This window comes from Mercenaria mercenaria, chromosome 8, assembly GCF_021730395.1.
Source record: "Mercenaria mercenaria strain notata chromosome 8, MADL_Memer_1, whole genome shotgun sequence".
Classification (NCBI taxonomy): Eukaryota; Metazoa; Mollusca; class Bivalvia; order Venerida; family Veneridae; genus Mercenaria; species Mercenaria mercenaria.
The window spans coordinates 68449238-68463027 of NC_069368.1; the positions used below are offsets into that span (position 1 = coordinate 68449238).

General features: G+C 36.3%; 1 protein-coding gene across 1 annotated transcript; it reads left to right on the top strand.

The window, feature by feature from the left end:
* Positions 1-4520: 4520 nt before the first annotated feature.
* On the top strand, positions 4521-11127 carry LOC123566163 (uncharacterized). The gene is made up of 2 exons (XM_045360053.2): positions 4521-5060; positions 7656-11127. Exon 2 carries the CDS (start codon positions 7668-7670, stop codon positions 9342-9344), a length of 1677 nt encoding a protein of 558 aa, XP_045215988.2. The 5' UTR covers positions 4521-5060; positions 7656-7667; the 3' UTR covers positions 9345-11127.
* The last annotated feature ends 2663 nt before the right edge of the window (positions 11128-13790 follow it).

The window sequence follows — 13790 nt, forward strand, 5'->3', positions numbered from 1 at the left end:
AGACTGCAATTTTAAATTTGAATCGTAAACTGCAGACCGGTTTGCAGTCTGTCATTCGAATTGCGAACAGCAGACCAGTTTGCAGTTCGCAATTCGAAACGCAAACTGGGAACTGCAGACCAACTGTGAAATGCATTCTTGTCTACAATTTCCAGGTCAGTGCTGATCAGACTTCACTTTGAAATTTTAATTGTAAACAGCAGACATGATTGCAGTTTGCAATTTGGAATGCGAATTGCAGACCAGTTTGCAGTTTGCAGCTGGAAACGCGCAATACAAACTGCAGACTAAGTATGAAATGCATTCTTGGCCGCAATGTGCAGGACTGTGCTGATCAGACTGCACTTTGAAATTTGAATCATAAACTGCAGCCCAGTTTACAGTTCGCAATATGAATCTCGAACTGCAGACCAGTTTGCAGTTCGCATTTCGAATCGTGAACTGCGAACTGCAGACCAGTTTGCAGTTCGCAATTTGAAACGCGAACTGCAGACAAGCTGTGAAATGCATTTTTGTCTGCAATGCGCAAGACAGTGCTGATCAGACTGCAATTCGAAATTTGAATTGTAAACTGCAGACTAGTTTGCAGTTCGCAACTCGAATCGCGAACTGCAGACCAGTTTGCAGTTCGCAATTCGAAACGCGAACTGCAGACCAACTGTGAAATGCATTCTTGTCTGCAATGCGCAAGACAGTGCTGATCAGACTGCACTTTGAAATTTGAATCGTAAACTGCAGACTAGTTTGCAGTTCGCAATTCGAAACGCGAACTGCAGACCAACTGTGAAATGCATTCTTGTCTGCAATGCGCAGGACAGTGCTGATCAGACTGCACGTTGAAATTTGAAGTGCAGACCAGTTTACAGTTTGCAATTCGAGTCGCGAACTGCAGACCAGTTTGCCGTTGCAGTTCGAAATGCGAACTGCTAACTTCAGACCAACTGTGAAATGCATTCTTGTCTATAATGTGCAAGACAGTGCTGATGAGACTGCAATTTGAAATTTGAATCGTAAACTGCAGACTAGTTTGCAGTTCGCAATTCGAATCGCGAACTGCAGACCAGTTTGCAGTTAGCAATTCGAATCGCGAACTGCTAACTGCAGGCCAGTTTGCAGTTTGCAATTCGAAACGCGAACTGCAGACCAACTTAACTGATATTACAATTACTTGTATTTCTGGCGCTAAATTAAGAGGAAAGAGAAAAGCTAAACAGACGAAGACTAAACGAAAAAGGATTTTACTGTGTATTGTCCTATCGTTCGCAAGATGACCTACTTTTTGCTATTCCGCCTAAAAACGGACCCTTCTTGGTGTAATTCGACCGTGTTAGAATGAAAATAGATTTCAGTTTTGCGTGCTTTGTCGGCAAATAAAAAACGTTGTTTTTTTTCGTTCAGATGTATCCTAATTAATCACTCAGGCCTTTGGCCTTCGTGATTAGATTATGATGCATCTGAACGAGAAAAAAAAAAACACATTCAAATGTTCTAGGTCAAATGAGTTTAAGGTTATTAAGGAGAAACATTTTTAAACGTTCAAAGCCCCTGCGATATTGACCTTGGAACTATTGACAACAAAATCAATAGGGGTCATATTGACCAAGGCTTATGTCTCTATGAAGTTCTCATGTTTGTTCTTCTTATGAGAGGAGACCTTTTCCGCAGATTTTATGATCATATCCTGTGTTACATTATTATAAACTTCACGGGTGTACTTGTGGCTAGGCCTACACTTGGCAATGGTTTGTCATTAGACACGTTTTTCTGAGTGACTATTGGCATGCCGCCAAACTGGTGCTTGTTATTTTCATGTATGGTACTAAAGAACCCGCCATGAAGTCTAATGCCATCTGCAAACAGAAAAAAGACATTCCATTTTTCAATAACGATCATTTGGGTAAATACCATTATGTGCCTTGTCTATTTAATGACCATCAAAACTGCACGATTTTCAATAGCAATACTCTGTACATGAAGCCGCAATACACAGTTCAAATATTATTTTGAAAACTCAATACACAGTACACCATCGACGCCCATTTATGGCCGATTTCTTCGTCATTTGAACATTTAGAAAGCTGAAATTTTGCACATATTTTCTTTGTGTGTAACTCAATAAATCGTTGTGTGTAACTCAATAAATCGTACGATTCAGAATTTCCCCCAACAATGCAAATAGATGACGGTATTGGGAGAAATGTGTTTACGGCATGCATTTATCAAATGATAAAGTTGTCATTTTATCATAAATTTTACCGTTTCTATATAAGATTAACTCATTTTACGCTTGTGAGAGGTAATGCTCTTTTCTTCTATAATAGTAAAATACAATCGTAAATCGGCGGGGTTTTACTGTCCTTATTGACGAAAATTAATCAAGTTTTTCGAAAAATACCTTATTACTAAATGGCGATATCCGGTGTTCAGTATGATACAAAAGAAATATGTGTATGATCTTCGTCTTTAATATTTGAATCTGCTTATGTGTTGTTTATAATAATTATAATAATTAATCAGATGCAACTTGACTTTCGAAAAATAAATATTACGGATTTTAAAGGAAAACGCTTCATTTCATTACCTCCAGATTATCCATTCCGTCCCCTACACACGTAACATAAAACTTATCTGAGCAGTGATTTTAACACTAGAAACCCTTCTTTATTTACTTAGTTATACAGCAAGTGGGTCCTAAAGTCAGGAAGGAAACATTCGCAGGGTGACTTTCGGGCGGGGCGACATTTGGCAGGGCGACCTTCGGCCGGGCCAATTCGGCCGAGCAAAGTTCCGCGGGGCGATGTTTGGCGGGGCGCCATAACGGCGTTTGTCGTTGTGCCGCTGCGACAGAACGAAATAACGAAATGGCAGAAATCAGCCACCATACTTTAACCTATTCAATTCATATATTTTACTATTCGTGAAATGATTGATTCATTGACCATATAACGTCTTAGACCTTGGTCAATATAGACCATATATTTTCGTACTATATATGTAAATGTAATGTAAAGTTAATTGAAGTAAAGAATGGTTTAACATATGAATTAAATTACGAAGCACATCAAAGCCTTGAGATGTCTGATGGTTGCGGGTTTTGCTAGAGTTATTTTCATTTTAAATGCCAATCTATAATTATACATGTATAAGATACAAATACTAATGTGCCTCATATCTAAGATAAACTCTGCTTGACCTTACATGAACAGCTGGAAGTCAGTGATGTAACCATTGGCTGTAATACCTAATCATTGACAGATCTTATATAATCTAAATGGCCAGTGTGAATGGATAGAGGAAGATTAAGAATTGCTTGATCTTTGATAATTCATCCGCATTATTCATGAATGGGACTACTTTGTGTAGCACATGAACTTGGATGTGATTTGGAATCAAATAAAGATGCTACATGATTGTCAAAAATACACTTAAATTTGGTAGCGGGATAAACCCGCAACCAAAAATGGTTATCTCTAATACTCCTATGATACAATTCCTGTCAAAAGCGAGGATGCGGTTTTGTTTCTTCTAACAGATGCAGTTACCAGGATCTTAACTCTTATCCTGCTATATTTATATTGTCTATCTTTCAATTTGGACAGTACCATTAACTGTTAAAAGGGGTGCATACCAAAAATATACTGACAGAATGGCAACTAGTGTAGATCATGCACTGTTCGTGTCCAGCATAAGGGTTAACCAAAACAATATTTTCTTTCCTATCTTTTATCGTTATAATTTATGTAGGGACCTATAAAAAATCACGAATATTGTTTCCTAACTACGTGTATGAATTTTAATTTTGTAATTTCATTATGTCTCACTTTTGAACCCCAAAACTGTTTTCATTTTGTGGTGTTATAATACATAATTTATATACCAGATCTGTTCAAACAAAATTTGTTTTTCTTCATAGTATAAATGACATTATCGCATCTATTTTTGTCCTTTATAACATTTATTATAGCCTATATAACCTATTTATGACATACTGAACCGTATTTGACCTTAAACTGCAAATATAAACATTACATTAAAATTCGGTCAGTTGGGCAAATGTCCGAATGAAATATGACAGTCTCGCCAGATAGATAGATAGATAGTTTATTCAAACAAAAGGTAATATGCCTATGATTTTCATATGTTATGTAAGCGGGGAAATTTTGCAGACATTGTGTTTGCAGAATGATTTTCTGAGTTAATTACTGTCTTACCGTGCACTCTTTAATTCTGATATTTTGAGGAGAGAGAGAGAGAGAGATATATATATATATATATATATATATATATATATATATATATATATATATATATATATAAATTGTGTTGGTGTGACTCTTAACGCAAAAAAAAAAAAAATAATGATAATAAAAAAACGACATACAACTACCTTTAATGGAATTTTACCTTTTTATTGCCTTTTCCATTTTTATAAATGTTTTGAACTTTGTAAACAAAATCAATTCAAGGTCGACTTCAAACAATCACTACTTTTACGTCAGATTTCTAAAATTACAAAAACAAATGCGTCGATAGGCCCTGTGATACTTCGGATAAATAGATTTTACAAGAACGAGCCTGATTTAAAACAGGGAAAAACGAAAGAAAAGAGGGGGAAAAGAAAAAAGATTTTGTGTGGTATTTGCAGGATATAGAATGTGAACGCGTGCATTACTTAACCTTAGTTTCCGAGATGAATTGATTAATCATATAGCTGATACTATCTTAACGGCGTTGTAAAATATTATGTTTGTAGGTCACCACGAGAATGCAGGTAAACACATGCATTTTCAAAACAGGCATGTTTACAAATTGCGTGAATTTGTTTGCCTTGGATTTATGACTGAAAAATTCCTGTAATGTTGGGATGTTATCGTATTGTATGACATTTTAATGATATGAAATTCAGAAGTGTTATTATTCAGGTTTACACTGTTGATATGACTTATTAAATGTCATGATTTAAAAAAGTTATATTGATTATGTGAAAACAAAGGAACTTTATTGGTTTGTGGAGTTAAACCTGGTCAAGGACTTAACAGGGATCGTCGAGTAACGTAAGGGTAAGTGACTACATCGAGAAGAATAAGACTCTCTCTCTCTCTCTCTCTCCCCCCCCCCCCCCCCCCCCCCCCCCCCACCACACACACCCCTCTAGACTAGCCACAGGACTGATAATAAAGAATTTGTCACAAAATTTCAACGTTTGTTATCTTATTTTATGTGATAGTGACAAATGCAAGTCGCTTTTAGAGATATTTTCGTAGAGATCTGGCTGCAATATTATCATATTGGACATAAGATATAGACTGGCTACATTCACAATTTTAAAAATAAAAATTAAAAAAATATAGTCTAGGAGCTAGTCTCTCTGTCTCACGCTCTCTCTCTTCTCCCCCGTCTCTCTCAACCCCTTTCTCTTCCCCACCCCCGCTCTCTCAAGGTTATGTCACGTATTTACCACACTACGGTGATAATACAACTCCCTGGTCAATTATATTTATTTAACAGAGATAGTGTTTAAGGATTGCATCATCATGTAGGAGTGTACTCTATAGATAAAAGAATATCGTTATGGTCATTTAAACAAGTACGTCGTCGCCTGAGGCTTAACCAATATTTCATTCATTAATAGTCAACAAGATCAATGAGAATTCTACGGTGTTCTGTTTGGACCATCGCATTTTTTTCTACCGCGAGAGTCGAGGTCACGAAACTATGACGATGTAAGTCGAAATAAGGTATTACGATGGTGAAAATTCCAAACTACGGAGATGAAGGTGATGGTGATAACTCGAAAAGTCGCAGTATAATTTCGCGTTTTCACCATCGTGATGTCAAGTGTGGTCATCGTGGTTTCGACAAATCAATAAACGTCGATACATTTGAAGAGATGCACAAGTTAAAAATAGGAAGAAAAATTAAAATCCGTTTGTTTATACATAAACGGTATTTCTCACATTTTGGCGACAGGCTTGCTAACAACAGACGACATAATTTGACGACATGGGTAGGAAATTTCCATGATTTTGCTAGCCTGACCTACGTATGTTAATAAAGTGTCATATTCCACTTTTCCTTTTTGATATTACTCAATTTTACAACGGGCAAGATAAGCTTATTTGATTTGTCGTATGTTTTCGCGACCCACATATTGATATGTAGCACCCATTACAGCAAAGATATACTTTACTTAAATAGCCTCGTTCTGCTTCCTTTAATTGTTTGAGTAAAGTGCAAGTATACCATTGTGACAGACTATTTCTTGAAAACTACCGGAGTATCCATTGAACCATCCGTATCTAATACATTTGAGCCGCGCCACGGCGGGAAAACCAACACAGTGGCGTTGCGACCAGCATGGATCCAGACCAGCCTGCGCATTCGCGCAGTCTGGTCAGGATCCATGCTGTTCGCTAATGTTTTCTCTAATTGCAATAGGCTTTGAAAGCGAACAGCATGGATCCTGACCAGACTGCGCGGATGCGCAGGCTGGTCTGGATCCATGCTGGTCGCAAAGCCACTATGTTGGTTTTCTCATGGCGCGGCTCAAAATTTTAATCTTTCAAAAGATCTCGAGAACCATGCAGCCATCCATTGTTGTATCAAAATCTCATTGCACAAAATATTGTTTGTTTATAATATATAGAACCACTGTCTATGATTCGACAAAGATAAACTTTTGTATAACGAAGAGAGTGTGTAGCGTTTGTCTAGGATTAAAATGTAGTTTATAATTATTTAAGATGCACAATGTTTAGGTGATAACCGTTTTAAAACTGAATATGAACATTAGATATTTGAAAATATGAAGCGGATATAGTGCCGAAGGGATGTTGTCCCTACTCCACCCACACCATCACCGAGGGTTAAAGTAAGACACTCCAGTGTCATGATCTTTAGTTATACAAAAACCAAACTATTGACTGATTTTAAGGGTTGTCTCCTTGTCTAATTTCTTGGCCCCGGGTTTTAAGGAAGTGACACACTGAACAAGGTCCTCTATAAACAATCTGAAGGTACTAGTCATTTAGGAACGAGCCAGATTAAAAGTTCAGCATTAAAACGCCGTTAAATAAGTGCTTATTAAATATTTTCATTTTAATTACTGTCACAATAAATTGTTCTTCGATATCAGTTAAATAAATATCAAAAGTGTTTTAAAATCTGCAGTCTCTTTTACACTCCTTATTCTGTGAGCAACTGCTCTCCAAAAGGCCTTAAAAGGTTTGGGCCTGTCAGATGCAAGCCAAAGACCATGTTAAATCCTCGATCATCGATAACAGTAGTTAATTGGTAGTGATTAGGCTATCAGTTGTATAAGAAGAGAAATCAAAGGAATGCATGGACACAAATATTTCCCAAAACAACCTATATTTGGATCTAAATACAATCATTGCTGTTTTCGGATATCTGCCATAAATATTTTCTGTTTGTTTTGTTCGTTAAAATATGTTGGCAACATAATTGCGGTCGACCAGCGATGCATTGAAATATCTATTAATACAAACTGCATAAACAGATTCTCTCTGACCGAGATTTATAAACCGCGGAATCCGTTGCAATTTGTAGTGTTTATTGCTCAATATCAGCTGTTAAGTATGGGAATTACACAGGCTCATAATTGCTTTAACTTTCTCAACTTTATTTCTTTATAGTTGGATGCTGCAATGGATATCCGTGTGAGAAAACTTAGGAACGGTGAAAAAGTGGAATCTTTAAGTCGATCTTATCCCACCAGCGGAAAACCAAGCTGTTTTCCACAGTGCTTTAACACTAGTACTGAAAGCATATCGTCTGACAGATGCAGATCACCGAAACTTGGACAATATCGAAAACTCCCGACCAAATCCGAATGTGACGTGTGTCAGATTTTCGATAAAAATGCTGTTAACCTTAAATGTCTGCATACATTCTGCCCAGGGTGTCTTGAAAGACATAAGATATCAAAAAATGGATGCCCGGTTTGTGTAAGTACTGTTGAGGACGGCGAACGGGGTTATTACTCGACTACAGAAGAAAAGTGCGGTCCCCTCACAGACGACTTTATCTTTGACGATTTAGAAAACGAACGCCCCCAAGAGGAATCTTTGGATGCCCTTGTTGACAAGCTTGAATTCGAAGTATTATCTAACCTTGAAGATAGGCAAAGTGCGGTTCAAAGAGAGATCGAGCGATTGCATGTTGATGTGGACAAAGAGATCATAAAGATACGAGAATATGTGCAAAACCTGAAGGTCTTAATAGATAAAAGGGCTGAAGTAATGATTAAAAATGCATACGATAGCAAAGCTAGACATAGTGCTGAATTAGCGAGACAGAAGAAGGTCATAGGGGACTTCATAGATAGGGTCAAAGAGTGTGTTTACAAACATCGTCATGCTACAGACCTGTATTCTTTAAGTGACGTTGAAACTAAGAAGAAAATTGACAGTTCTGTTAGAAACTTGATAACACTTTCGGAACAGGTTACAGAAGAGAATGTCCACATCAAATGTACATCAAAAACTTTATCTGATGCAACACTCGATTTTATGGGAAAAGTTGGCGTACGAGTGTTCCTTGCTCAGCCCATTGTTGTAAATTTGTTTCGAACTTTTGAATTCCCCGGTGCCGTACACAGTATTTGTCCGGTAAATAATCGAGAGGCTTGGATAGGGTACCAGAATTTCATTCAGCTTTGCTCAAAGTCGGGCCGTCATGACCGACCATTGAATGTCGGCGAAGATGTTCATGATATCGCTTCGGATACGAAAGGGAACATTTTTATTGCCTGTCACTCAAGTGTAAAGTGTTTAGATACGTCTCGTAACCTGAAAACATTGTTCCAGTGTCGGAAAACTCCACAAGGAATAGCTACTTTTGAAAACGGAAATATCGCAGCTTGTATCGGGAACGATGTGGTTGTATATGACACTGAAGGTAGTTTAGTTTGCGTTCTTGGAGATCCAAACTCCTGTGATTTAAAAATGCCGTATAAAGTTGCGATTAATAACAACGGAGACGTGTGCGTATCCGACTACCAGTCGAGTGCTGGAGAAGTTGTTGTGTTTGATAGTGGCGGGAGAGTTAAAGCTAAGTTAAGAACAGATGGCATGGCGCCACGTGGTGTAGCTTGCAGTATGCAGGGGATGATATATGTCGCTGATTTTAGAGCGGACAGAATTAATCTGTATTCAACACAAGGCCATTTCCTAAACACGTTATTGAGCGGAAACGCGGATGGGCTCTCTGGTCCTATGAGTATAGCGCTAGACGAAGGTGGGGACCTGTGGATTGGGGACTGGAAAAGAAAGGTTCGAGTTTATAACCAGTCAATCAGCAAAGACGACGACTATGCAGACTGAAATATTTACTTTAGTAAGATTATGCACATCACGAAAGGACCACTATATTGAATTTAAATTCTATCAGCTCAGTATTCTCTGATATATCTCTGTGTTTACCAATTTGAATTTGATGTACATCTGAAGGATATAAAATGTCTATTTTATAGGTTATTTTTTGACAAAGTGCGTTCTGGCTACAGTGCGGTCATTGACAACAGATGAATATTACCATTAAACATATTTGACACATATGGAATATGAAGTATTGATACATTTGTCAACCATTATTTATGAACATACTTTGCTGTAGACATTTTGGCGTCGTGGGCGATACATAAGCCTGTTCGTTAACAACATCAGTTTCATTTAAACCGTTACTTTGATCTATGAGGTAATTTGTCTATAGTGTTCAGTTTGAAGAAAAGTATATAACAGGCCACGAAAATAATTGTTTCCATATGCGTAGCACAATAATTTCCATTGTTGTCAGCAGGGAGTGGGGGGAGTACGAGAACACTGTAGAATTTGGTATTTAAAATTGGATTGTAGGAAAAAGGATATTTAAAAAATGTAACTTTTAAATTTCTACAAGTCCATTTTGGTGGGAGTGTAACTGACATGTTCGTATTTGACAACATTTATTGTGGAATTTTATAAAACTTCCCTTGTATCTTCATTAATAGACTAGTTACTACATAAAACAGCGAGAAGATCAGATTTTATGACATTGGACATAGAATGTAGACTGACTACATACATTAACTTTGAAATGAATGTGGAAATAATATTATATCATAGTCTAGGAGCTAGTCTACTTAGTAAGCATTTACTAGTATAGTTGGCAATACAGTACACGATGTGATTAAAATGTGAAGAAAAAAACAACAGTACATGTATTTAGCCATTGTGACTGTTTCTTTACTTCTGTTATCGGTTATTATCATTAAATTAACGACTTTTATTCTTTTTCATCTATTCAACATTCACAACATTCAATTACGCTGTTGTTGTTGTTTTTTTTTAAGAAAACTAATTAATTTTTTCATTGGTAAGATTACCGCCTTGTACATATTTATTTTATCGCAGTCGAAAAGCCGTACGTGATATGTGCCTTTAAATTCTGTTTTCTATTCCGATCCGATCAGCTACAGTTCGTTTTGCATCAGAAAACTGAAAAATACAATTCTAGTTTTACAAATTAACAGTGACATAATATTTAAATGCGAGACAATGTATCTGATGTCTTGATATTTTATTCAATTATAGTTGCAGTATGTACAGTAGTTGGCGTATTTAGCTAAGGTTAGATTACATTTTGTTTGTAAAGTGTAAGTATACTTTAAAACCGTACTGAAGATACCGAAAAAGTTTAATTCAAGAAGGGCTTATTAAATTGCCCACTTGTCATCTTGTAGTATAGCCATACCATACCTGTATTAGAACATTTTTGTATGTTTTAACTCAATGATTTACATGAAGTTTATGTGGGGGAAAATAGCTCACTAGGTTGTGACGGAAACATCGTAAATCATTAAAGGAGACGCTTCCGATTTTGAAATAAAATTATCTATCAAGATTAAAATCTTTAATGCGAACTTGATATGTTGCGTTTAGTCATTAAAACTCGAGATATTTACAATATTCCCTCCAGAGCATTTCAATGAAATAAATCGTTCCACGGCAAAAACGGAATATTTAATAGGATATATTAAACTTCATCCAGTTTATGTTCAAGTATTGAGTGTGTTTTAAACAGTATATTAAAGGCATATGTGAAATACATCATTAATTTCATACTATATACCTTTTTCTGTATTATTAAACATGTCATGGTGTCAGCCAATGTACACATACGCACACATGCACGACTGCACGTACTGTGGAATGCCATAGCTGTCTTTCGTCGGAAAATTCATGTTGATTTAAGGGCCATTTACCAATTGCATCTACAAACTGTTCTCCGAATAGAGAATGGGGAATTAGTTCCTTATTCCGTATTTGTATAAGGAATAAAGATGCAGTCTATTTCTCATTCTTTACCTTTGAGGTCAAGATTTAGCACAATGTGGTATATAGTCATGGAGGATGTTGGATTAAGCATGACTGGTGTAAACGAGCGCTGCATTTTCACAAAGATGGAGCACTACAGACAGAACTAAAAAGTGCAGATGATATAAATATTGAACTGTTCTAATGCACATGTGAAAAGAGACTATGGCCACCACTGAACTTTTTTTTCAAAATGTGCAGGGCATGCTCTCGTATCGAGTGCTTTATTTTTTTCTTAAAAACATATGAAACAGCTGTCCAAAGAGGTGTTATGCGTACTTACATGGTTAGAAAAGCACTACTTTTAATATTGCACATAAACTGATAGTTAGAGCCATAAAGGGAGGTAATACATACAATAGATTCAAGAAAACATTCTAGTATATTCAGCAATATTCAAACCTTCGACAAATTTTGAAGACAGCAATTATCAGAAAAGGATTTAAAAAGAAATTCATGTATTTTATGTTCATAACGGAAAATATGGCAGCCACATTTTAAACAAAGGCATTATGAGCCTTTAAATAAAGTACATAATTTGAAACAATATCTGGATTTGAGACAGCTGTTTCATAAAAACGGAAAATATGTTGATAGAGAATGTAACCGGCGGCTAGAATTTTCTCTCCCTACTGTTTCTATTACAATGTATAATCATCTAATCTATGTAACCTTTTCTTTTTTTGCAATACATTTTTCTCTTGCTGTAGCACGGGTATAACATAAATACTGTAGGGAATCTTCCAGCGCTACCGTCTTTCTTAAGGTTAATTTTGACCAAAAAAATATAGACCATGTGTCGCGCACATGACCCATGGTTGTCGGCCAAAAAAGGCCAAGGTCACTATTGAAGGTCAAGTAAAAATTTGTTTCCGCTCCGTAACATTTATGTGCATTGATGGATTATCTTAGTACTGCGCGCAAATGTTCCCTATGGTGAGACAATGTGTCGCATACATGATATATGCTTGTAGGTCAAGGTCACTATTGAAATTTATGTAAAAATAGTTTGTTTTTTAGCTCCTATAAAATGCCTTGAAGCATTTTTACTCTTAACACTGTAGCCAATAACCACAAGGGACGAACACTAACAAAATTTTATACCGGTCGGGGAGGCTTCTGTATTGCCATTTTTTTTCTATACAGTCTTATGCACTCAGATTTATAAGCGTAAAGCAAGCAGCGGGGTACAAATACAGTTCCGCCTGTAAATTATGGAAGCGAACTCGACATTGTCACTGTTAAGTGTCGAGTATTTTCACAGCAAATCTAAAAACGTTACGTGAAAACTAAAAATATACTAGTTATATGTCCAAGGGAAGTGACTTTGTCTTTATGTCTTGAGCAATGAATTTGGTCATATTGCTAAGGTGACTATGTCTTAGACTAGCTGACAAACTATGTCGAATGTCCTTTGTAGAGCTGGTGACACCAATATATCTCAAATATAAAATTTTCCTGTGGCTACCTTGCCTAATTGATTCGTAAGGTATAACTTGCACTGGCCCTGTAGCTCAAAACCTCGTAACAATAGTAACAATACTATAACTCTTCTTTCTTTTGAGTCTTTGAAGGTCCATTATCTTCTTTAAAATATTTTATCCGCCCCGACAGTGTTTTTTTTTTTATCAAAGTACTAAAATCGCTGGATGAACCACTATCATCTGTCTACCTATTTATACCCTAGCACTCCTATGCTGCCATGCGGCGTGTGCTACTTACAGGAATTATTTCTGATTGGTCTACTGAATATTCATAATAGTACTTTACAACGAGTTCTTGCTCAATGGTTGGTTCCCTTTAAGTATTTTGTATATTATCAGGTCATTTAACAGTGTTGAGTACAATACTGAATTCTATTGGACTCGCACACAGCAGTAATTAATTTATCCATAGACGACCAAATATGGGTTATTACTGCGAGTCCAATTGAATTCAGTATTGCAGTCAACTCTGTTAAATTATCTCTTTATTTCATAACATGAAAAAGAATTGACAGAAAAACAAATATTTAACCATTTTTAAATGACGACTGGAAACATTGTTATTATGCTTTCACTAACCGCGTCAAAAACATTGAAAACAATTTTGCATCAAATTTTTAAGCGAAACCATGATAAATGCATTATACAAGGGAAGCAATCCCGAACGACCTCTTTGCATTAAGGAATCGGAAGAGTAGTCCTGTCCAGCGATATTTTGGACTCTACTCCAATATGAAAAATCTTTGACTGTTGGTTTCGGATATTGTTATATATACTTAAAAAGACATTGAATACAATTTAAATCACACATTAACCCATATTAACAAATCGTATAACTAACAACAATTCAACTAGAACAATGATAGAACGAAAAGGGAGTCAAACACTATCTGTGCTTATGTGTAAGTTATTAATGCATCAAACATACAAA